Genomic DNA, 27259 nt, shown 5'->3' with positions numbered 1-27259 from the left:
AAACACACACACGCACAGTATCCAGCGGCGGGCGAGGCCCGTGCTTAAGTGCTTATAAATATTGCATGGTAAAATGGGAAACGTTAACATTTTTTCAATTGCCCTGGCAGTGTAATGAAATATTTAACATTAAGAGAGCTTTTGTTTTTGCCTTAATACATAAAAGGAAGCGTAAAACAGAACATTAATAGCATCTTTTTGAGGGAATGAGGTGTTTTTTTTTTGCTGGACTCGTGGGTTTGCAAATACATAGCGATATTGTTGTTTGTAACACGCATACAAACAACAGGCTAACGTGCGATTTTAGGAGCATTTCCGAACCAATTAAATCACAAACCCAATATGCAGCATGTTCTGCTACAGACTGGTATGTGTGGTCTTTTAATTTATTAATTTGAAATGTAATTATTTGCTTTTGAATGAGTACGATTCCCAGCGCACACCTTGTGCATCTCATCCTCAGCAGCTCCACAGAGAGGCAGCTTTACTTGCTTCTCACGCAGCACTCACATCTACACTGAACACACTTCGAGCTCCACTAGTCATGGTCAGTTATAAAGCAACAAAACCTGAATATGTGCAAAATATCTCCCCAGAAAGACTTTTTTTTTTTATTGAAATTTGAATAAATATCAACTTTATTTAAAAATGATTGAAAAAAAGGTAAACATACAGGATGACCAGTGTCAGTCCGAGTCTTTCTGACTTTTACTAATCCGTCTGCTGGGGCTTTCATCGAGGGTCCCAAAACTATGTGGTGGCCAGAGCTGCAAAGGACACAGGGCACAGAGAAACAATGGGTTAAAAGAGATAAGACCCAAAATAAAGCACTTCCAACCATTACCCACAACACATAATCTCACTCCTTTAGACACATTTGGGTAATACCGATCTTGTTATTTCATCAGCTGTCGCAATAGGGCCTCCAGTGGAGTGTCGCTGTCCAATCAGATGGACAGAAGGTTGGCTGACCTGTTTCCAGGGTCGTGGTTGCTATGACGTCCAGTGACATGACAACACAGCTGAATGGAAAGCTAGACAATATGCTGTCCAGGCTTTGGTCAATCAGACACAGTTGCTTTGAACTTCCAACTGACTCATATCTCTGCATTGTGCTTGAAATGGACATACTGAACTTTATTGTCATTGTACAAGACGACAAATGTAGAGGCTGTGAGGTACTTATAAAAGAGAGCGGGGGTTGACGCCCACACTACAGCACAGGATTGCTAATTGCACTGAACAATAGAATTGATTTTCATCAATATTGGTGAGTTTTGATGCTTCTGAAAGAGACTTTCAGAGAGAAAACGGTCCTTATTGTGTGAAAAACACATTCACATTGAAATGTGTGGTTATACACACACTAGAGCTGAACAATTTTTAGTAAATATCTAATTGAGATTAATTGCGTAATCAGTGGGGATTGTCAATTTTACATTCTCATTTTCATTCAAAAAACACATTTAAAAGGATTAATGTGTGATTATCTGTGCAGGAATGTAGAGGTCAAGACAATAATTCATCGAAAGCGGCATTTTGACACACATTTTGGCTTTAACAGATAGTGTTCCTCCTGCGATTTCAAGAACGTTTCTATTAGACCAGACACACAAGCATCTCCCTTGTTACCTTTAAGCAAACACGGCCTCTGATGAGGGCATAGGGAATTGGGCCATAGTTCCGTGAGTCAGTGGAATTCCTAAGGTTATCCCCTTCCAGCCATACATGGCCTTTTGGAACCTAAAAATATCACACAGAAAAGAAGGTGAAAATTGGGATTCTTACCAAACAACAAAGGGGAATCAAAAATACACAGCAAAACACTGAAGAAGCTGTTTTATTTAAATTGATCAACGGTGGTAAAAAAAAAAACATAGCATAACCCCACCCCTAATGCCCAACGACGCTCCCCTCCTTCCCTCCATCCTTAGCCAATCTTAACGTCAACCTGCCTGTCCCTCTTTAACCCTGTACTGCCTCAGAAGAGGGGTCATGGGTAACGGGGCAGGGTCGGGAGGGATTTAGAAGAACTTCAAACGGGGTCATTAGGCTGTTGGCTGAGATCTGCGCCCCTCTTACCCAGGGAGAGGCAAAGCTAGAGAGGGGCCCGAGATAGCCGGGGCAGAGAGAAAGAGAGAGAGGAGATGGAGAGAGAGGAAGAAAAAAGAGGGCTAAGCTGCGGCTAGCAGCAGCGTCCAAGGGTCTCCACCGTAGTCCGACCTGCCAGTGGGGCGGTCGCCCAAGCGGGCTCTAATTCACAGTGACACCAATTATGATTAATCTCATCACTTTAGGAGAGTAGGCTTGTCAAGGCCCCTAATTAAGTGCGCTGTCCCCCCTATATGTGCAGACAGGATCAACAACACATTATATTGTCATAATGGGCATCACAGTCCACGAGTCTATTTTTGTGTTGCCTAACTTTTTAACGGCAAAAGTCCATCTGAAGGAAGGAGAGCAACGCGAATAAAAGAGAAACGGAGCATTGTCCGCAGCGAGGTGACGTCACGGCCACGTCCTCGCTTCGGCTCACACTCCTCACTCCTCGTCACCTGGCACTCTGGATGCAGCTTTTTTTTTTTCTTGTCCGACTGCGGGATTCTTGCGTTTCATTCCATATTCCATAATTGAGACGGATGACGTGACATAATCACGAGGCAGTGACATGTTGACCTAACACGGGCTTATACAACTCGGTAAATAACGACAACACAAATGAATATCATTAAAGGAGTCATCTGAGAACCATATGTCAGCATGCTGGATTCCCACCATTACACCTCATTAACATGGTAACATATGCTGGCTCCCAAGCACAGGAAGAAGAAACACCACCGTTTGTCATCTGTCAAGCCGGAAAAACCCTCTGTTTATCCTCGTCCTTCTTCAAAAAAAACAACATTATAATCTGAAAGGCAGAAGTTTGATTAAGAAATGTCAAGTGTTGGCCAAGAATTTGGTAAATCCCCTGCTGAACTAAAGGTCTAAAAACGCACAAACAATTTTCATAGCCACTCTTGACGTCACTTCACATCCCTTCAATCACAATCCAGCCCGAGTGAAAATTCCAAATTGGGTCACTCAACCAGATTGACACTGGGTGAGAATCACAGGGTAACTCACAAGGAAAACACACAACACATGGCCAACAGTAACTGAAGAATACAACATACAGCTAAAAAAAATTGGGGATCTACTCTTTGCCAAGTCCACAATATCCCAATATTTCAACTTCTTCCTTAGTAAGTTAACTTCGATTTGATGATGAGTGAGATTTGTTGTCAAAATCTATATATATTAAACCCGTCACCTTGATTTTATTTATATGTTCTCATTTATATGTACTCACATGAGCCTCAGAGAAGATTGGACTTAAAGGGACAATATGTAGTATTTATGGGTTTATATAACCCAAAATCCACTTTTTTATACATATTATGTGCTCCTGCATTGTCTAGTCGTTGTATAATAGTTTTTGTTTCATTTTCGTAGTGTTTCAAAAAGTCATGTAAAATAACATGGTCGCGGGCCGCGGTTGCATAGCCACTGTTAGCAGAGAGACGCCATGTTTCTACCGGAGCCTGTAAGGACAAACGCGAGAGAACAAATCAAGCGTCGCTTTACTTGTAGCGGAAGTCCCGCCTCCACTCTCTCCGCTTCGTCTGCTACGGCCGTGGTAGCTCCGCCCTCTCCCTCACCTCACGAACCTCATCTGCTGACACAGAGAAAGACGACGAGTTCGACATTTGACCGGCTGCGGAAACCGTAGCGCTCAGGGAAGGGAGGGGGTGAGCAGAGGAGCAGGTCTTTGTTGTAAATTTCAGCCTCTCCTCTAGATGACACTATAAACTACTTACTTCACCTTTAAATAAAATTCAGGAAAAAATAAATAAAAAAGGAGTTGGAACTGCTGTAGTGTGACTAACAAAAGGATAATGTTGCAAAAGTTGCAGGTGTGTGAAGAAGGGGAAAAACATAATAAAGGACTGTTTCGAGTGCATGTAAATCGCCACAAAGCTATGATTACCAACACCTAGGAGGTTGTTGTCAGTGCTCGTTTGCTTTCTTAATTTATCCATCTTCCAGCGACATTAACTACTGAACCAATCTTGTTGGAACTTGGTGAGAGGGTGAGACATGGGCTGATGCAGGAAATGTTTTCTTTTGTTTGTTTTTAGCAATATATACGGAACGTTTACATACAGGGTTCCCAATTTTATGCAAGGAAGACGATATTTGGTTCTCCCTCGTTTGTTATGACGCCACCTACTGTTTCATGCATTGCTTGATGTACGTATACTTGGCCTACGCAGAAAAAACATCGAGTAGTCGGAATTACTAGCAGTGCTGTGGACACTGTCCACTGTCTCTCTCCGCCGTTGACGTGAGATTCCAAGCAGAACAATTAGTGAGTAACGTAAGCAAATGACGGCGTGATGCCTGGGAAATGGACATTCCAAGATCTTTGGCTCAACAAAGAAAACTGACAAAGACTGTCTTGAACCAACATCCCAACAACAATCACTTGTTCAGATGTAGAGCGCGCTGCAAATCAATGAAAGTGGACGCCATGGGCGAAGCGGCTCTTACAAGTTGACCTCCAATCTTAAGATGTGTCAGTCTTGAATTTGAGGGAATTGGTCCTTGAAAAGTCATTGAATTTGAAGGTCAACCAAGGTGCGGGAACCCTGTACCTAATTTCAATCACATTGTTATCTTAATTTTCATGACTTTCTGATAGTGATCCATATTTGGCCAGCTATACGTGTTCTTTGAGCACATTAGAGTTCCTCACTTGATTTCTCGCGTGTGAGGTTTCACTCTCGACAGGGTGGCGAGGACAGATTAAGTCATTTGTCTTTTTATCACACATATATTAACTTGCGTCGTTAAAATGTGGGCCAGGAAAAACAGATCCTCTTAAGATCCAGGTAGGAGTTCCTGTATTTATTCACGGAGTCACTTTAATCCGCCCTGCTGACAGCTATGGTGTGATGGATGGCAGACATTACACCCGTCCTGTGGATGTAGGCCACGTTGACGCGAGGCATTGTGTACCTGTCAGAAACTTGTCAAGGAGAGCTGAAACTAGAGCTCCACGGTGTGGTGTTCAACAACCACACCATTACAGTACTCATTATGTTAACATGATTGAGGTGGCAAATTAAGTTCAGCTTAAATACATGCAGGCTTATCAAGCTCATCTTTCACCACGCCGATCTCATCTTCGTTTGCAAAAGAACAGAACATCTCTGCCTTTCTCTTCGTGTCTCTCCTTCTGCTATAATTTTAGGGATCACGTGTCAATGTTTTGACACAAAAGCTCAGACACAGAGATGATTCCTAAAAGGTGACAAGGCAATTAGTCTCCAGTTAGATCTCTCAGGATAGAGGACCTGCCACTCAGAACAACAACAACAACAAGAAAGGAGAGGTGATGACAAGGTCTAACACCACTTTCCAAAAATTCATCTTTACATGTCCACCCCATAATGCCTCACACCACCCTAATAGCTGCACACAAACACATATGATTTTTTGAATTTTTGCCCCCGGGTGTTCAAAAATTAACATGACAAAGCAGATAATACAGTGTAGGGAAATAAAGAAAATGCTTTGTGACATTCGGCTTCATAAACGACACATTGCTCTTTCAGTTTCTACCTTTTTTTCTTTTCGACAAATAAATTGGCGGGTGATGTTGGAGGTTCGCTGTACAAATATTGACTTTGTGTCTGCGCCACCTGAAAAGATTTATTTGAACAATTTAATTGAACAAATACGTAGGGGTTGTAGTCCTTTGAAAATATACAGTTGGACTTCAGAGTTTGTAAAATGCTACTTTACAACACCTGCCCTTGTGAGGCTTTTAAAATGTTATTAAAGAAGGGAAAAAAAACTTAATACAACGGTAACATCAGTTGTGTTTATAAGAGAGGAAGTGGGTGAGAGAACAACGTTATTTCACATTTCACCTCGATTTAACACCACAAACCAACAAACCAATCCATAAATCTAGATAAAAATCAGATACAACTACTTAGTTGTATGTATGATTACAGCTAAAGATTACATATGTTTTATTACTGGCGTGAAGAAGATAAAACTGATTAATCAGACTTAAAAATCGCAGAAAGTGAGCCGAAACAATAAATCCAATCCAATGCAATAAAGTGCAAGTATATACATTTTGATTCAGAATCCTAAATCTGGCAGCTCTTCACCTGATCGCAAGAAAAAAACCAACTGGAACTCAGGCTTGAATCTGTGACTACATCCTGGTATCGCATCATTGTCTCCTTTTACAAGCTCTGTACGCTGAATATGGAGGTGAAGCTAGCAAAAGAAGAGGAAACCGCTTTATTTCTCCATTTCATTTGCTGAATGACACTTACAGTTTTTGGCCTTCTTGTGCTATGTTCCACTGAACCCATTCAACTGTCTGCATCGTCTATAAAATACGCCATAAATTCAAAAAAAAACATGCAAAATAAACACAACCTCTGGGTTTGCAATACGTATGTACACACTCCTATACCCCGCGCGCGCGCGCACACACACTCTCGCACATACACCTCCGCCCACCCATCAGTCTGTTCATTCGGGTGGCACTAACTCTAACAGGCTTCAGAGAGATTGCAGGCCTGAGCTGTGGGCGTTGGGGAGAGTAGTAATAGAAAAGCAATGACAGTGGTTTCGGCAGCAGAACCCCTGCTCACTCTCTGGTTTTATCACTGTTCTGAGGAAATATAGGTGTTGTCAAAAGCTGATATTTTGACCAATGACACAAAATGGATGTGTGCAGTCTAAAATGTAAACAACTATGACGGTCTATAGACTGTGTGGTGCAAACACAAAGAGAACCAAAGATAAAGACGTTGTTTGCATTATGCACAGACATTCTGTCTGTCAATTTATGCTGAAATAAAGTGCTTTGCTAGAAATGTGTTTCACTCTATTTCCCCAACATCTTTTTTTTTTTTTTTTTTAACATTCTCTCGTTCAAAGAAAAGAGTCTTTGTCTTGCAGTCGTGAAAATAACACTTACCTGTAAAACAGGTGATCACAGGATGTACAAGAAAAGACACATTCGACAAATACGGGCTTGTGTGATGTGAACATAAAATATACTCACATACGAGTGGGTCTTGAAAAAATCTGATGGAGAACTTGTGCAGACTTTATCTCCCTCCAAACCAATTACCCTTTTACAAATGTTCATATTTGGGTCAAATGGACTCTTTGCAATGACTATATCTCCCCTGAAAAAAGGAAACAAACACAGTCAATTTGTGACAACACATGTCTATGTCAAATGTATTCAAATTCAAGTGGGACAAAAAATATATAAAAAAGAAAAGGTAAAACAACATTGAAGAAAAGAACACAAAACACAACAAAAATGTTAATGATGAAATCAGACATGTACACTGACTGAAACCCACGTTTCTATTTTGCAAAGGTGACGACTCATCCGCTCAGAAAAGACAATGTCACGGCTGACAATCGTAGGCTCCATTGATGGACCAGAGCACTGAAGCAAAAGAGAGAAAACAGAATTATTTTTCCTGTGCATGAATTTAAGTAATTAAAGCTGGGGTAGGGAAGTTCTTTTTGGTGTAATGGATCTTATTGTATTCTACACAATGATAATAAAGCCTTCTATTCTTTCTATTCACTAATCCCATGATAACTTTTCAGCACAGTGTTAATCAAGGGATTTGAGAGAGAACTAAACTTCTGCACCTCCTTTAGACTCTGTTTGCAGCCTTGGGCAAATCTGGCCTGTAACAGGAGCCTTTTTACAAATCACTCAGGAGTTCAGTGAGAGGGCAACTCATATGGCAGCTGCACGTACATGTCCCTCTGCTGATTCAGAATTAGTAACAACTGCCTACACTGGGGAGCAACTCAAAAAATGTCCAATGTCAGGTAACGTATATTGAGAATTAAATGTGTGCATCTGTACATGCTGACTACCCCAGCTTTAATTCTCTAATAATATCAATACCAACCACCACAAATTCTCCGAAGTATTCAAAGGCACAATGTGCGATGCAGCCATACTGGACGGTGTAGCCCACAAATCCTAAAGTCTTCCCCAGCGCTCTGCGGAACATCTTCACCTGTGAAAACACAAAACACAACCACAAGTTACGGCTCAATGTAAAACGCAGTGATCAAATTCTCTATATATATGCAGTGATGGGATAATTATTCAGTGTCTGATACATGAATGGTAGGGGTTATGCACCTCTACATGGATTTCTTAAAACAAACGCAGTTTAGGGGTTTAATTGCTGAAAAGGTGTGGAAGAGGTTGTCACAGTTGGCGTACTGCTAAAATGGCACATTCCCTGGTGTTTCATTCTCAAAAGGCTGAGCAGCCAGTTCACACCAGAAAACTGTGCTGAACTTTGATCCCGCGTAGGATGGACCAATCAACACCTCGAGCCGAGGTGACGGACAAACACAGAAGCTGTGACACATCCAGCCATGCAGCTCCAGCTTGTTGGTCCCTGACACTGTGCTGCCTCTGATATGACCACAATTACTGGAACAGTTATCAACTTCTGTCAGCACCATAGAAACGGAGAGACGCCCCGGTGGCCCCACCACCCACCCTGCAAACACTCTGGTCACACAAAAACACACACACACACGGACTGTCCATGTGTCTTCTGGGCAAACATCCCATCCACACTCAGGTTATTGACTTTTACTCAACCTGTTAGACGGATGGAAGAAAGTGAGTCAATCTTTACAACGGCACAGTGTGTACGCAGGTGCATCTGCACTCACACGTGTGCACACCAACACAACTGTATGTTTAGGAAAGCAGGGACACAGCTTGGTTCGGAGGTTATAGTCCGTTCTTCAAGCTGCCGTCCTGTCAGTCCACCAAAGGCTAAAGAAATCTTTTTCTGCATCTCCCCCATTCCTTCTGTCTCTATTTCTCTCTCCATGTCTTCTCTCCCTCCCAGGGTATTATTAACCAAAGCAAGCAGAGCGGAAACCAAAGCCCCAAATCCTCAGAGCTCTGGGAATGACTTCCCCAAGATGGACATGGATTAGACCCCCAATGTCTCCCTTGCCCCCCCACTCTTTCTCCCCAGCTCCCCAACAGACCGGGTGTCAGGTGGCTCTCCCAAGCCCTACCAAAGGTGTTACCCCTAATCCCATTACCCCCCTCCACTCTCCTCCTCATACACACACACACACACACACACAATGCTCTCTCATTCATGCCAGCTATATTCCACCTATTAAACCCTCTATCTATTCTGTCATCCCAAGCATGGTTTGTCTCTTTGGCCCATTCCACATCCTCTCTGATCCAAAAAAGACCAACGCCATGCTTTCACCTCCCTGTGTGCCGCTACTTCCCTCTTGTTCTGTGATCACCCCAGGCAACCCTCAGCTTTTTTTGTTACAGCTGTGATGGCAGCGCTCGGGCAGGTGAAGGGATATATAATATTATTTATATGTGTGTGTGTATATATGTATGTATGTATGTGTGTATATATATATACACACATATATATATATATATACACACATACATATATACACATATACACACACATATATATATATATATATATATACATACTATACATATATACACATACATATACATATTTATGAATGATGTGACTTACTTAACATTAATCAGGGTTCTATTACAGGTTTAAGAGCACCAGGGTGGTGCCATTGTTGAACTGTGAGGGAAGGTCAACCTGAAAACTTGACACTTTAACCTGTAGGAGCTGTTCTTTTCACGAAATGTTTGTTATTTTAAAACTTCCTACACGTATTCCCGTATTTTCTGGATGCGTTCCAATAAAGTGACTGAGACATAACCATCACACCTCTGGCCATAACATTTGTGTGACGGGAAGCAAGTGTTCTTGAGGTTAATGTGAATCTCAGATCTGCATTCAGGCATTTCCGTCATGGTGGTACGGTAATACACTCTTAGACCTGATCTCACAGGAATTTTTTTTTTTTTTTTTTTCTGCAACCTCTCATTCACAAAGCACAGTAGACAACCTTCCTGTACAGCTGCCCTCATGTACCCACCCTCCAAACACACACACACACACACACACACAATTCATCATAGGTAGGGATTAAGGGACTTTGCATAACAAGATCACACGGCCAGTGACTGATATCAAGAGAGTCCATATGCAGCCGCCTGGTTTTCTGAGGCACCCTCTGTCATTGATAGTGTGTGTCTGTGTGTGTGTGCGCATGTGGAGTGAATGTGCACGGAACAATAGCATTACCTATGTGTTTTAATAAAAAAAAGGGAAATGCTGCAGTGACTCCGGTGGGATTCAAAATTAGGTGGACATCGATGGAGACCTGTGATTGAATGTCTGTGACCTCTCATTTTCACAAGCTAAGAATCGGGAAAGCCACTCTCTCTCTTGACCCCTCTAACACCCAGCATATGTGCGTCAGGGGACACCAGACATTAAATGGATGCTGCATTACAGCTGTAAATTAATACAAAGTCTTTCCGTTAATCCAGGATTACACACCAAACATGTTCATGGGAAAACAAAGAGCGTCAGGGCAGCCCTTCTCTGCAGAACCATCTGTGGCCGCTGGCTCCCGTGGTCACAGCACAGTGCAACAGTGGTGAAAAGAGGGAACCTCGAATAGCTGCTGATTGAAACACCTCATTGTGCTTTTGACTCTGTGATCCTCTTACAGAGAAGCGACCAGAAGCAAGTGCTTTTCATTGTGTCCACACAGCTATACAAACATTATGACACTGCAACAATAATGTATCTTGAGCGCCACTGTGGCTGACAAAATCAAAGGGAAATCATTATATATGTTTAAAATCAATGTTTCCAATGGAATTACCCCAATAAACTTCTTCTATTCAAGGGAAGTGTCTTGTAATAACACTGGCAGCAACTACGTAGATAGAAATGGTAGATTATTTAAAGATAATTAGTGACTCATTAACATTATCAATTCAGAAAAGTAATTAAACGCATTTTCATCATAACGTATGCTCTAGAAAAAAGTAAAAACAAGCCAAGAGAACATAGTTTGTTGGATTCAAAAGGATCCACAGCAGGCTTTAAAAAAAAAAACCCACAAAAATAAATTGGGGTCTATGTGAAAAAACACATGATTGAAAACATGAGGAAATATTCAAGAAGGATTTACTGCTACTGGTCTCAAGAGGTTTGAACCTGCCACTGGCTCAGTTGTGTTAATTGATATACATGACCAGTCTATTAGAACCACAAAGAGAATTTCAATCCAAACATCACACAAGGGCCTTGCAGTGGACTCCTTACACAACTAAATTAGGAAAACATGGGCTGAGCGAGAGCTACGCAACAGGGGGGCTAAGAGGCTTACAAGTCCCTTGTCAGATATTCTTCTTCTCCCTGAGGATCCCAGATGGAAGGGAGTCTGGAAGAGCAGGCAGCACCAGAGAGGGGATGAGTCCCACCTCTGATGTCTTCCTCTGGGCAGCAGAAGGCAGAGGAGGGTGGGGCATAGTCATGTTGTGTAGCGCTTGATTTGATCTTAATGTGAGTCTTATAAAGAAGGAGGCTTGGCAACCAGGGGGGTCCGTTTCCACTATCAGTCCAATCAGAGATAATCCTGCTGATTTAAACACAGACACCTGGCTAGATGGAGAGTGACAGATGTGAGCATCTCAGTCAAAGAGTCCTATGTTTCTTCTATAGGGTCTGCCTTCCATCCGAAAGCTTATTTGACACAACTGATCTCCATATTGCTCTTTTCATTGTTGCCAACAGCAACACAGCCGTGGAACAGCTGAGCGACGTTACTATTTGAGGAGCTGAGGGTTTAAACCTACAATCAATGGGTCAGCCAGTGCAAATAATAGCCAAGTGATATGAATACAACTGCTATGAACTGAAAGGAAGTGTGGGTTGACAGAGTCCCCAGCCAATTATACTGAATGGAAAAAAAAAAAAGTCTTATTGTATTGACCACAAGTGAATGTGTGCCACTGGCCTGGTGCTGAAAGAATCGAAAGATCTTATCTGGTGTTGTGTCAGGTTCACAAAGGAGCACGTGTTTTTGCTCCGGCCAGCTCATTATGAAGCCTCATAAACACTAAACGTCAACAGAATGGAAAAACCTTTGGAGCTCCTCGAGTCTCCACAGGTGCTATTAATCCGATACATTTACATTTATTGTGCGCAAACACATTATTATTATCCTGTGTGGAGTCTGTCTAGAGAAATTAAATACAATATTTATGATTATGTTATCATTAATTCACTGCTGCCTGAAAACCACAGTTGTGTTTTCATTACCTCAGAATGAGCCTTTTAAGTAGGTCCTGTCCCATGGAGCTCACATCGCTGTACCACCATGTTTGTATGTTGTACAATAGCTCAGAACTAACAACTCAAACATTGGCACTAGGGATGCTTGTATGTGTATTTATGCAACCTAAATGTCTCAGTACTTTATCATGTATACTTGGAGGAGGAGCATGAGTGTAGACAATATGTAATATGCCAAGTTATATCAAGTAATAATAATGTGTGCTTACCAGATATTTAAAGGAACTATATGTAAGAAGTGTACTGTATTAATTCATAAAGTGATGATATATAATCAGAGATTGAGGAAACATGTTGAATTGAAAGACTAGTTGTATTGACTAAAATAGCACAGACAGTTGATTCATAATTTAAAATGCAATTACAGCCACCAAAGTCAGTTTCTATTTATGTTGTAGGAAAGGGGTGAAAGGGGTAGCTCCTCTCATATCAGTCTTCCAGTTCATGTTCGAGTCTTTGGATTGCTGTATCTGTTTTAAATTTTGGTTGCAGATCAGACATATAGCCCCTTTAATGTGTAGGGATCTCCTTTAGCTTACAGTAGAAAGGAAATCACTGGTCAACAATGAGTGGGCTCCATAACATGATTTTTAACAACGTGATTTATTTTCATTCATAGTGAGCTTGCTTTATGTATTATTTTCAAAGTCTGTTTTTCTCCTCTCAAAAGATCAAGTTAATTAAGTTAAGTTAAATATAATGTTCTGTACTTCATCAGCAAAAAACAACAAAAAAACACAGGAAACCAAAAAAAGTGATCTGAACAATATGAGTTGTTGAATAAATGGAAACAAGTTAAATACTTATAGGACCAAATGAACTGTGTACAATAACCCATCCTCTGCTTATTGTACTTACACCCTTAGTATATTACCTTTCTTTCGCTAACCAAACAAATAAAGAGGCAAGCTGATGATAATCTCGCCTCCTCCAAAAACAAGAGGTCTATGGCGTTTTGCAGTTCTTCACTGATAGCAGAGTTAAACTGAAGAAACAAAACAGGCTGACCAGGAAAGATCTGACATGTTATGACTGCTGCCATTATATTGCTCCATCAGATACAGTGACTGACAAAAGCACGACTGGCAAAACACATATGAACAGATGACACATTGAAATGGAGGAAAATGTTGTTATTTTTGTATAATTAGGCCTCTGTATTTACTTGCATACTGCATTGTGCTACAGAGTCTGAGGTTTAAATTGGGATATAGGAGAATTAAGAAATCAAATGCCTGCCACTGTGCTCAGGATGTGAGTCAGGGCTCCACAGCAAAGCACTCCTGCATCCTGCACGTTGCACTGCTGAAGCAGGCTCTGCTCCTTCTGAAATGCAGGTCAGTCAGCGCATCTTATTTGTCTCATTCGTATAGGCTTACAACAATGCCCAGTGTTGTCAGTCATGATATATTCCCTTGGTCTCCTGTCACCACATATAAATCTCAACAGTTCTGTCAAAACAGCAGGACTGCCACTGCTAAGAGCATTTGTAAAGTGAGCAGTTGGGCTATTGCATCCTCTGAAGCCTTTACAGTATCCTGTGATCTTGTGCAGCCTCTGGCCTCTCTCTGCCACACAAAGCTTTTTATAGCTGTCTTAAGGATTACACTGAACGCTCATCAGTCAACCAGTATTAATAGTGGACATACAGTACAAAAGAAACAGGCTACGAGGGGGTTTATGCAATATGACATAACATTCAGAGTTCTCAAACATGTGAGTTTTCATTGTCAATAGACCTTTTTTATAGCAGATATGAATTATAGGAAAAACACTCACTGCATATTAAAGTAATAAAAATGATGTCATATAGTGTGCCAGCATGCACAATACAACAACACAATAAACACATCTGCAAAACATATTTTATTCATTGAGATATGCAAGTAATGCAATATTAATATAATATATTATTGCATATATTATATGCATCTAAACTGCCACCGGCTCGTTAGAAGAAAAAAAAGCTGCAGGACAGCAATCACAATATATTCTCCAATTTTAATAAATAAACTTGACTTTGATGTTAAAGTAGGCCGATCGATATTCTAGAGATTCTTGTTAATCATACACAGAGATAAAGTGGTGTATACAGAAAACGTCTGTGATATCAGGTAATAAAGTCGTCTGTGTTTGTTACCAGGTTGAAGAATAGTGCTCTCACTCTTCTCCATCACCACTGCATATCATATCATTTTACATCTGATAAACTACACTCTCTGAATTTAGATTGTTACCAGTGAACATTAAACACATTAAGCTGCTCTGTACTATGATATGCCTGCACAACTGCAGTTCATGACCTTTTAATTAACAACAACATACATTATACAACCACTTTACCCCATTCTCATGTGTGGCCTATGTGCTCCTTTATTAAATCCAATTTATAGACTTATTATGGTATGTTGACCCAGCATACCTTGTTCTTTTGCCTGAATAGCCATCACAGTGCACACGATTGTATCTGTTGCTATTCAATTCAATTTTTAAAATAGTTTTGAAGAGTTCTCAGAGTCTTGAATGTGTTGTATGTATTGTTGTAGCTGTGCCAGAGAGGAATACAGCATAGCTATTTATATATCTATATAGAATATAATTGAATAGAATGGCGACTGTGTCAATATATCCTGTCTCATTGATAAAATTAAAAACTAAGGGACACAAGATAATCAAATGGGCACCCCTTTAAAGACATTTCACACATAAATGAACACTACACACTAATAAACTGATGACTGGGTATAAAAGGGGAATGTGGTATATAACACAATATAATAGTGTGTGCATGTATGCCACGCAAGAGCAAAACATTATATTCTGTGGAGTGAATGAATGAGCTATCAAGGTCGTGAGCTCAGAAAACAGAAGTTACGTACATTTTTATCATCTGGAGCTCATTATTCAATGCCAAGCACACACACACACTCACTCTTTATGTGTAAAAAAGCACAAAGAAACATAAGAAACCGCACTTTGACTCACCTGTGAGTGTGTGATTCAAATATCTGACCATGCACTTCACATTTACAAGTTGAACTTCCCTGTTTGACGGCTCATAATAGTGACATCGCTACAATCCCTGCTCTCATTGGTCGGGCCTGAGCAACGGCGTTTCTGATTGGACGAGACACTCCAAAACATCCAGCAGCATCACCACCACGCTGCTAGCAGAATGGCTGCGCCTGTGGAGAGTGTGACCAAACGTCCAGCTGAACGCTCACCGTTCACCACCACGAGTTTTCAGAAGAAGACAAGGAGCAAGTTAATCTCCATACCTGGCACCAGACCTTCGGTTCAAAACGGACAGCTCTTAGTTTCCACCGGTGTCACCTCGCTCGACTTTCTGCTCGGTCAGTCTTGCTGTTGGGGGTTTTAATGTTAGCACTAGCTACGTTGCTAACAGCGTTTCTCATGCAAGCAACTGATGAAAGCACTGGAATTAGTGACAGAATAGTGCTGTGATTCATTCCTCAAAAAAAGGTGTAGACTAGGATGTTTTGATGTTGTCAGGGTGTGACACACGTCTGGAAATGAACGTTAGCATCTGAAATATCATTGGAATCTTGTCTCATTATTTCAGACCACTTTCACTTAACATTAAAGCCCATTGAATAATATTCCCCTGAAAATGATTTTCTCCCTTGTTACTGAATACACTCGCTCCATGTAATAAAAAGGGTTATGTTTTATCTGTAATTAATAAAAGCATTAATGTGTTGCTGGAATAAGGTAAAACCGACTTAATTAATTCAAAAACAGAATCAACCTCTACTGTCATTGTGTTTTTATCCAAGCTAAATCTTGTCCCCTCAGCCCCTGAAACTGTTATCCCCCCAACAGCCACTTTTTCACTCTGACCTTTTTCAAACAAATGAACAACAAAAAAAAGCTGAAATGGTTGTATTTAATTGTTATGCTAATGTTCTCTGTCATACAGTAACTACTAGGACACTTGACTGGTCAGAGTGTGTGTTAACAAAAGCCATATATAGTATAGTAGGAGATCAGAAGTTTTATTCTCTAACCTGTGTTTGATCCATGACAAAAACTGATTTTTTCCCTCTTTTTTTAATCCACTATCAGGAGGCGGGTTAGCAGTTGGAACGGTTCTTCTCATAGGTGAGATTCTCTTTTTTTACAAAGCGAATATTGTCTTTGCTTCATGTGATGTATTTCTGTATTGACACAGGTTGTTTGGACAGAAAATAAGACATTAATGGATCAGCCTGATGATCAAATAGATGTCCACCATTATTTGTGTGAGAGACTTTGTTTGGTTTGGTATTTCCAGTCATTAGTTGTGTAGCTTTACACAGCAGGCAGGACGACAATGGAACAGAAATGTTTTATCATCATCAGCCACAAATAAGACGGGAATGTGGATCCAATGTGCTGTACAAGCTTTTTTACTCCTATAGGAATAAGGAAAGGCAATGTGGCTAAAAGCCATAAATTTGAAGAAGCCCCTGAATCATCTTTATGTCTGTTCAGTAATACTTCCAAGACAACATCAGCAGCTGCAGGTAAAACCACAGCTAATTAGGGACAGAGCACACAAGCGTGCAAGGACCTATTGTTATTCTAGGAATTATTACTATTATTATTATCATTTAATGTTGTTAGTGTTCTGGTGTCCCAAGTAACAATTGGCATAGTTGTGTAATTAATTAAAATTGTAATTGCAGACTTTTAAAAAATTCATTACTTAATTTAAATAATGTATAGCCACGCTGAGCCACAGCACAAATAACATACATTATATGAGGCCATTTCCTCCTATCGTCCTCCCACTCTGTAATATTACACGGATGTGGAACTGACCTGCCATTTCCATTTGTTATGGATAGTTACAAGTACCACATTGTTAAGAAAGCACACCCGCTCTGTTCACAGAAACGTGGAGGAAACAAATACTGGAAGTGCCACACATTGACAGGAAGTTGGACCTTTAGTTACCTCTGCATTAAAAACAAGCTCTATAGAGAGAGGGGCACACTGACAAATTATTTCAATCGTCAAGTGCAGTATTTTGATAATCAATGGATCATTTTGTGTGTATTTATGAATGTCTATATTTTCTGGTTAAATGCAAGGATTTTTTGATTTCCTTTGTCCTCTATGAAAATTAACTGAATATCTATGGTATGATCAGATATTTGAGTACAGTGTCACTAAATTGGCATTTTACCATCGTACAACTTATTAATTATTTCAGGAAAATAGTGAAATATTTGTACACAACAGGTGTTTAGTTCCTAATGCAGTTTTTCTAATACCTGAAGCTGTCTTTGCAGTTACAGAGAGCAGTTGCATGTAATGCACCACTGTCACAGCAGACACATGTAAGCTACTTTTTCTTGAAATACTATTATGACCTTCTTATGACCTTATTATGATTTTTGACATCTGTCAGCCAAACAGCACTAAGCGCTCTTACTTAATTCAGACATTCCTATCCCGCAAATTAGATTCAGCTGCCCATTTGGTGTGCTGCAGCTGATAATGCATTCTGTTTGGGCTCAGCCTCTTTGTGTCATGTGTTACTGTAAATAGACAGATGACTTGAAGGTCGCGAGTTAGAATCCCAGGTGTCCACACTTTCTCTGTGATCCCTAATTAACATGCTCCTCTGTGGACTTGTTTTTGAAGTTTTTGGAATCACATTCAAAGCAAATGGGCTTTCTACAGACATAAATGCCTCCCACTGTATTATTATTATTATTATTATTATCATCATCATTCATCATAGGCTAGGCTATATGCACTGGTAGACAGTAAGGTTAAGGTAGTCTTGTTTCCCCTTGAAGCTGTAATTTGTGTGTAGCTAAGGCCTATACCAACTGATGATATTGCTTTGCCCTTTAATTCATCCCCCCAATCGATGCAGGAGTCAGTGATTACACACTAATGCGTTCTTCCCTTCCATTTTGTGAATCAATGTACGGTTGGTTTCATCTGGTAATGAGAGACACAGTAAAGGTGAAATGCGTGTGTGCGCTCTCGTGTTTCTCTCTGAAAAAAGTGGTGTGTGCGCTGGTGCTCAGTTTGCTGTGTGTGTGTGTGTCTGTTTTGTTATGTGGGTGGGACGGGGGGGGGGGGAGTTTGAAGTGTGTGTTTGTTTGTGTTTGTTTCAGGCAGTCGTCTCCTACAGTCTGCCCCTTTAGCCGTGATGGCCTATTTGTGATACACAGACACAAAATTATCAGACCGGTCGTCGTCTGCCTTTGAAGTGTCTTGAGCTGTCCGTCCCGATTTGTCAAACCAGAACGAGATCAGTCTAGTATGGCTTCTATCTGAAGATTTCTCAGCTCTTGATCATTTCTAAGAAAAGAAAAGAAAAAATATGCACCCCAGTATCATTGCCTCTATAATCGATCACTATGTAGTTGTGCTAAATCTTGAATAAACGTCAACATTCATCAGCTGTTTTGTATTAAAGATGTCCACATTTTAAAAGCACATTTGTATTGCCGATGTAGATTACTGCAGGTGCTCTGCAAGTAGTTTATCCCAAAGACTAAATTGCTAGGAAGTTAAACGTACAGTATTTATGAATTATAACAAGAGAAAGGATGTAAATGTACACTCCAAAACAATTTCTGCATGCAATGCAAATATCAATAACCGTGACAAGTCTGTAATGGGCTGCTATATTAATCAGCAACTATTTTTTTTAAATTCAAAGAATTGGTTTGAGTGTATTTTTATTGAATTTCTGTGTCTCAAATGTAAATATATTCTTCTGTACTATAACACTAAATGTCTAAAATACATGGTTCACTACAGATTAATCAGTCATAAAGTCATAAGTCCTTTACTAGACACAACTTAATCACAATTCTGAACACTTCAGAAAAGGCAGATTATCATACGTTGCATGACAGTTATTTTAGTTCATATCACATCACGATTTACAGAATAACTTCTGCATTAAAAACCCATGATGAGATGGAATTCAGCGACTTTCTCAGAAGTTATTTTCGTTAACTTTGTGTACGTTGAAATTCATTCGGGTCTGTAGTCTTAACACTGCCCTGTTACTGAAGAAATAGAACTGAATAAGTCATTTGTTATTTTTCAGCGGAATCAATTTTGAAATACAAACTTGCATATGGGTGAGACCCAAAATGACCAAAGCATCTGCAATGACAGGTGGACTAAAGTAATATAATACTGCGATAAAGTAATCTAATTTTTATTTGGTGAGGGGGGAAAAAACATTATCATATGCCTGAAACTGACTAAATGCTAGGAGCTACTGTCAAATACAGTATTCAGTATACAGTGAGTGTTGGCAAATGCCTCAGATTAGCCGTTAATTTAATAATATCACCTTTTCTGTCAGTGTTTACTTACAGGCCATTTGGTTTAAGTGATTATTTGTTTACCTGCCCTATCACCATTGAGCTACTCAAGAGAGATGGTGTGTCCTAGACCAAAGACTAATACAAGGGGGAAAACATTCTCTGACCTAGATATTTTGTCTCCTCCCCCTGCAGCTTCAGCAGGATATGATTCAGGACCCTCACGTTCCCCCCCCCCCGTTTGAAGGCAAATGAAACGGTGGCATTTCCCCCTCTGACAAACCTTAATCAGAATAAGTAAAACAAAGATGAAGGGGGGGAAAAAAAATCATCTCGTGACTGTCCAGACTGAATGATCTACCTCAAAGATTTTTACCGTCCCACACCCCCCTGTTGCTCCTATACCCTGACACCTCCCCTTACCCCCCGCCTCAACAGCCTAATGACTCCTGGAGGTTCCATTTGTAAGGCTCCCATAGAAACACAACCACAATAGGCCCCATCTTGAGAGGGCCCATCTGGGAGTCTTTGTGGGGCCTGCTGAAAGCCACAAAGGCCTGCTGACCTAGAAACCCATCAATAAGAGAACAGGGAGCCCCACCGACAACAAATTGAAGAGCCATGGAATTTCCTGGGCCATCCTAAGTCTGTAGGTGAGGACATAGACAGGGAACGTGGGAGGGGAGAATTCTCCGGATGTTCGAGGATGACGCATCAGGATGTCATTCCCAAGCTGTCAGCTGTATGCCCATTACCTTAAACTGTCACTGCTGCCTTTGTCTTTGTGCCCACAGATTGTCATTGTGTGGAGAGAGAGGCCTATGAAAGCTTTACAAAATGGTGATTGTGACAGGAAGCAGCAGTAGCATGCTGGGTAGAGTTATGTGCCCCGTTCATGGGTGTTTGTGTGAGTGAGTGTTTCACGGTGATGATGCGGCCTGTTTTCAGTGGATCTAGGGGGTGTGTAATAGTTGGGTGGCTGTTTTGTGTGCAACAAGAATGGCCACCTTTGGGGAAAGTATGATTGATGTTTCCAGTTAGTTGCTGGTCATTTTAAAGACACTGCTCTAAATGAGCCTTTGTTTGAGGTTTTTCCTTATAACTGGAATGTGGCTTCTGACCTACTTTTATATTAATACTACACACACCTGGTTCAGCATGAGAAACATGATAATGACAGGATGTCACTGAAATTGGAATTTACACAGAAAGCAGAGATTTGAGCGGACCAGATGTCAGGAAGGGGTTTGAGGACAGGTACTGTTCGGCCTCAACCCCCGTCAGTCACCCTGACAGCTGGAGCACTGTTGAATTCAACGGTATGGCAGGGCACAGGTGAATTTTTGCCTCTCACCTCTGATGCTGGTTAGGAAAGTGGACAAATAACTGCTAGGACCCCAACAAGAGAGCCGCAGATGTCATTTTTGATTATCAGATCATACCTATGTCTCTTTCCTACAAACGATAGCCTGAGCTTGGTCCTTAAATCAATTGCAGTCAGCAGCTGTGATGTGGACATCATTCTGGATCTAAAGTGATTTTTTTTTTTTGTAGGGAAGATGCTGCACCTGCTTGTTTCATTCAACCCTTCCTTTCCCAAGCCTTGCTGGCAGTGTTGCATTGATTGACAGTTTATTTCATGTTTGTTTACCCCATTCACACTCAAATGCTGTTGTTGTCCTGTTGTTTTCCTTTTCAGAAGAGGACCGCTATGATAGCTACTCTCGTATGATCCTGAAATACTTTCTGGCAGAAGGAGTAGTCTGTCGACATGAACTTTTTGTCGGGGCAGCCCAGGACAACCCTGATGACATCTTACAGGTATAAGAAGGGGGTCTAGTGAACACGCGTATAATGCAAAGCATGTTTTTTATTTGTCTTGACAAACCTTCCACAGGGAAGCTAAGATGTGTCGTTAACATCCTCCCTATTCTACTGCTGTGTTTTCAAAAATGCAAACTGAAGGTTTCTCCTGTCCCAATATATTAGCAAACCAATAATGTACATTATTCAGCTTGGTTCACGCTGATCAGACCATGATTCAGCAGGTATTTTTCAACACACAGCTTTCCTCAGAATGCGTCAGAGTCACAGAGGGTATCCGAAAGGTCGAGGGTGGTATGGTCGTCGCATTGTTGAAATGTTTCCCGATGCATCACTCTGAGAAGAGACCTATATGCCGAGAAGCTGACTGCCGCCCAGTATACTGGAGGAGGGCCTTTCTCCCTCTGATTGATAGTGGGAGGGGTCACAGCCTCACCCTCTCTTTACATATCAAAGGCTTATTAAGAGACAGGGTCTCCCAAAGGGAATATATCACATCATTTAGTGTTTTCACAGCCACATTCACAGTATGCTAATCTTCAGATGCTAAGGTTGGACTTAATGCATTACAATAACATGCACACATGAAAAAACAGCTTACAATGAGATATCACAGGTTAGCACAGGAAATTGGAAAATGTGTCTACATTTCAGATGCCCGCACACATGAATTGGAGAAAATTCCTATAAAATTGGACCTGGACATTTTACCATTCATGAATGAATAATGGCAATAATGATTGTAAGGAGTCCTAACAGCAGAAAAATTCCCTGTACCAATCAGCTGAGCGATAGCACCTTGGTCAAATCAAGTATTTCTGGATATTTTCCTGTTAAATTCTCTTCTTACATAAACCCCCCTATGGACAATTTCAGGACAATGAATAGACTTAAGTACTTCAGTCTAAAAGTGGCCGTAGTTTACTGTAATAGTTCTCCTTATTTTAGAAATCATTGATACAAGAGCCCTACTACTAAAGAATGATTAATTCATCCATTCATCCTTCTTTACAGCTACAACTTTCCTGTCTAAGATCTTTGAAATATAGCTATTTGATCAATATTTTTCTTTTTTTCCTTATTGTTTTTGTTCAATTGCATGTACAGTATGTTGCTGATAACTGACCTTGTCTTGGCTATGTCCCACTTAATCTCGGCGTGTCTTCACTTCATTTATACATGGATAAGTGATCAGGATTCTCATATAACAATATGATATATCAGCTGTAAATGGATTTACAATCTTGCACCACTGTGGTATATGTACATAAACGACACAATAATGAGAGAAATTACATTATTTTGTCAAATTGCCATGACCAAGTTATTGTGTTAATTTGTGTTAATTTATAAAGGAACTCCCTTCTCCCATCCTGGACGATGTTGCTATCCATAAACCAGCGGAGCAGCCGCAGCTATCCTGTGAGCCCCGGGACAGTTTGGATGCTATGAAGATTGCTTGGCGTTACCAAAATCTTCCTAAAGTACAGGTAATCAGGGGATTATATGACAGCAGAATACAGTTAACAGTGTGGTCATACTGTGTATAAGAAAATCTCAACATGTTTCTTTGTTAATGATGGCATGAGAAAAAAAAATAACACTGCCTCTCGGGTCTTAGTTGTTTAGCAATTGTCTCCACCACTAAATCCATCAGCTTCTAAACTCCTTTGTGGAGTGAATAAGGCCTTAGCCTCTCCTTTCAGAGCTATTCCAGATTACTCACACTTAGCTGGCAATAGGTAGGCTTTTCACTGGTCCCCAACTCACATACACACATACACACACACGCCTGCACCCCTGCTTAGCCTGGGAAACAAGAGTACTTTGCAGCCTGTGCATTGACATGTCTGCTCGCTCAACCCTATGACCCAGACCTGCTCCTCTGTCTCTCCCCAAATCCCTGCCTTTCCCCCTGCTAGGGTCGGCAGCCCTACACTCTTTCTTCCGCTTTGAGCAGAGGTGACCCCCCCAACTTCTCTACAGTCTCCCCCCCCCCCCTTCGGTTTATAATCCATATCGCTATGTGGATTAACAGCACACAGTGTGTCCCTGGGGATCCTCTCCTTCTTTCTCTCTCCCTGGAAACTTCTTTATATCTGTGTCCTTTCCTCACCTCTCCCCCTTTCCCTGTAAAATCGTCTTTACAAACCACTAGTAAGCCCCACCAGAGGATTTGCATCTCAAATTCGCCCCTAGAGTCGACGCTTACTTTCCCCTAACACACACCTCTCCTGGCATAGCACACTGTGTCGCTCTCCTGATGAAGACATCAGATCAAAGGTGAGGCCGTCGGGGCGGGGATGGAACGCTAAGCGGGTTGCCTAGCTCACAAAGAGAAGATGAGCGCCTGACCCCCCTGCCCCGCTGACCCCCTCGTCCCGCCAGGAGAGGGACACACCGGGGGCCCTAATCCAGATTAGGAGTAGATTAAGGGCCCCTCTAACAATGGAATCCCTGGTTTTACTGAGAGAGAAGAGCTAAAACTCTCTCTTTCAGCTGCAGGAAAACATCCGCCTTCCCCTGCTTCCCTGACACGTTTGCTTTCACAGTCAGAAGTGGACATTTATGTGAAGAAATGAAGAGCGTGGTCGTAGTGGTTATTTAACTTCCCTTCTTTAGGAATGTTGAGGAATGACCCATAAACAATGCAATTGCATTACCACAGTGTTGTGGAGCACACTCATTTACTCATGTTAGAAGCACAAATAAGATTATTTTTTCTCATGAATTGCTTTATTGTTGCCTGAAATTTAGCTAAATGCACAGCATTGTGCTGAAAGCTGAAAAGCTGAAAGCAGTCATTGCACGTGGATACATCTTAAAATGCTCTTTATTTAAAGGACTTTAATATACTTGTTCTTTACCCCGAGCTTGATTTGTTTGACGTCCTCAGAGTGCTTTGGCATCGTCATCCCGGTTCGGCCACTACTATGACGTCTCCAAGATGATGGAGCCAGAAATCCGCCAGGCGGCCAAGTGCCACCGCTTCTACCTTCCTGAACATCCCACCACACACAGGTAAAAACGACAAGACATCATCCACACAAGGCGTGGAAACCAATGAGACACCGTATGCACACAACGCGGGCACACTAACGCGACATCGTCCACAAAACAGTTACACAAGTGAGACATTGTTCACAGAACACAGGTAAGCAAGCATGGCACTGTTCACAGAATACAGCAAACCAACAGTGCAGGTAGACTACATCATTTTAAGATCATATCCTTCATTATATAAAACATTTTGTAACAACATTTCAAGATATATATGCAGTATTTTCATCGTGGAAAGAGCAGCGTCAAATAAAAAAAAGACATTTCTAAGTAGTTTTTCTTTTTATATCTGTCATTTGGAAAAAAGAGGGTGGTTAGTATTAATATACTGGTGGTGGCCTCAGTTAAATCACTAAATGTGAAACATACAAAATATTTTTTTGTTTATTTTAAAACTGCATCAGGTCAGAGGATCTATGATGAATTGGCTGTCACTCACATTTGTGATCACATTTCTAGAAGATTGTGGCCAAATCACCTGTCCACAAAAATCCCTCCTTGAGTGAGTTTATACAGCTGTTCACTTCTGACCATGTTAATTCAGAGCCTGTGTTTTTTACGTCAGTCAAAATGCCTGAAACTTTAATATGTATCAAAACATCACACTATGAAATAGCGTGTCCGTGCCTGTGTCATGCTTGCATCACAGTGCTGATCTGAGCTGGAGTCGATAAATTCCTGTGATTACTGCAGAGTCACTTGAGCTGGGAATGACTGCTGACCGTGGCATTTCCCATTGAAAGTAAAAGCCAGATGGTAGTCACTGTGTGTGTGTTTTCCCACAAAAAAAGGACCATCATGCTCAGCACAGGAGAACCAAAACCCTTAGTTACCAAGTTGATTCAGACGTGATTTAAAACAACAAATTGCCATATTAAAACATTTCTGTAAAGCTAATATAAAAATTGTTTTTGCTGCTACAAAGTATGTGCATGAAAAGGCAGTAGATTGTATTGAGGTTTTTTTTTTTTTTTTTAAATATTAGAATAATAGTATTAATAGATACTGAAATTCATTGAATTTCTTCAAAATATAATAAAGTAGAAAATTGAAAGCACCCAAATCGCTGTTAATTTCAATGTTTGAATGCAGCAGCAGTGTGATACAGAGATGTAAACATATTCACTTTGAATAAACCAAGCAGCATTATTAAACATGAATCAATCTGGTTTGTAGTTTATTCTCTTTAGCTTCACTCGTTTGCCCTTCAAGGTGACATTACACAATTCAAGGCAGTGTATGTCTATTTAAATAAGGGCCTTTATTGCTCAGAGTCTGTTTGATTTCTCCTGCGTTGAGTGTACTTAGGGTTCAGAGGTCGCACGGCTCTTTACTCAGAGAGCACTGCTGAAGACACAAGAGCACACGAAGGCACACTCACCCCGCACTGAGTAAATACAGCAATCTGGAGCACAGAGGATGTGGAGGAGGCTTTATAAAAGCCCTCTTCCTTTATTCAGCAAACAAAGACTATTTAATGTAGACCACATGCAAACACATTAAATGCTTTGGATATCTAGTTTACAATGCATTCTCACAAATGTGGACTGAAAAAATGTGCTAAATATAATTTTGCCAAGTTCAGAGCTAATTCCTACTTGTAGAAAGTGAAAAAAATATCTTCTCCAGTGATGGAAGTGGTGTTCTCATAAGTAAGAATGACACGACCCGCATTGATATGCTGTTGTGGCGTATTGGCTTATACATCTGACAGCAGGAAACTACACCTGCACTGCACCATTGTGCCCCCAGCCCCGCCCCAAACGTAGACACAGACACACACACACGCACACATGTACCACGCAAACGCCAAAGCAGGCTACTCCCCCTTGCACGTGTCCACAGCCCCATGTTGATACCCTAGCTGTTAAATTGCTCCGTTTCACTTGAAGGCATAATTGGCACAAATTGCTCTCTAGGTGATACAGATCCTGTTGTTTAAGACCAAGCATGCCCTCCTCTCCTCCTTTCTTCCCTCACTGAAAGAGGAACGCTGAGATAAAGACGTTTTCCCGTGTATGATCCTAATTAGCCAACGCACTAGCCCCTGCAGCTAAGCACCTAGACCTTTTCGGTACCTGAATGAGGGCTGCTCAGTAGGGGTAGCGAAAACACAATGCTGTCTTACACAATGGCTGCCAACCAGAGGCAACCTCCTGCTCAACTGCGCGTCAAACCATCCCAGCCCCCTACCTCAGAGCAGGGGCATGGGCAGAGGGGCCAAGTAGGGTAGGTTTCCCCTCTTTCACCAAACCAGCTCTATCATTAGCCTCAGCAGGGTCAGAAGGCACCATTGTTGGGCCAAATAACTGAAACGGAGTACATGGATATACTCTGTGCAAGTGTAATCAACACAAGTGTATATTACTGGTCTTTATGCAGGGCCGTTGGCGTGTGACCAATCTGTGTGTATCAGCTTGTGTAGCCTGCAGGTCAAATTGACAAGTGACATTGCAGCCCACTGTGACTCACTACAGAGTGGTCATTACAATGGTTGGGCGTTCTTAAGTGGAGGGTCTTGTGTAAAGAGATGGGGTTAACATTCCTATTGGCCGTCCTACAGGTACATGGTGTGCTCAGCAGCGATCCGTCCCTTGACTGTTTCTCAACGTATGCCCTTTGTTAGTGGTGCACATCTTACCCCTGATTAAACACCAAAATGCTGTTCCCTGTTAATTTCAGATATCAGCCCATTAAGACTCCCCC

The 27259-nt window shown here is 41.2% G+C and overlaps 2 protein-coding genes across 3 annotated transcripts in view; one reads left to right on the top strand and one right to left on the bottom strand.

The window, feature by feature from the left end:
• Positions 1–649: 649 nt before the first annotated feature.
• On the bottom strand, positions 650–8904 carry immp1l (inner mitochondrial membrane peptidase subunit 1). Of its 2 annotated transcripts, none has more exons than XM_083900446.1 (6): positions 8806–8904; positions 8019–8129; positions 7449–7537; positions 7139–7265; positions 1633–1743; positions 650–767 (listed from the first exon to the last, which is right to left on the bottom strand). In XM_083900446.1, the coding sequence occupies exons 2-6, from the start codon at positions 8121–8123 to the stop codon at positions 687–689; spliced, it is 513 nt and encodes a 170-aa protein (XP_083756572.1). In that variant the 5' UTR covers positions 8124–8129; positions 8806–8904; the 3' UTR covers positions 650–686. The 2 variants fall into 2 exon arrangements, with proteins under 2 accessions (XP_083756572.1, XP_083756571.1); XM_083900445.1 differs by having other exon boundaries at positions 8732–8892.
• A 6633-nt stretch (positions 8905–15537) lies between these two features.
• Positions 15538–27259, top strand: part of elp4 (elongator acetyltransferase complex subunit 4) — a gene marked incomplete at its 5' end in the record, with an annotated part of 51579 nt that continues 39857 nt past the window's right edge. Inside the window, 5 exons of the mRNA XM_083900681.1 lie at positions 15538–15715; positions 16449–16484; positions 21369–21490; positions 22849–22983; positions 24390–24514. Coding sequence (XP_083756807.1) covers positions 15538–15715; positions 16449–16484; positions 21369–21490; positions 22849–22983; positions 24390–24514 — 596 coding nt within the window. The remainder of the gene's footprint in view (positions 15716–16448; positions 16485–21368; positions 21491–22848; positions 22984–24389; positions 24515–27259) is intronic.

The sequence above is a fragment of the Microchirus variegatus genome (assembly GCF_963457635.1).
Source record: "Microchirus variegatus genome assembly, chromosome: 14".
NCBI classification, from domain to species: Eukaryota; Metazoa; Chordata; class Actinopteri; order Pleuronectiformes; family Soleidae; genus Microchirus; species Microchirus variegatus.
Note: the sequence above shows the minus strand (reverse complement) of the source record. Positions and strands in the feature narration are given on the sequence as shown.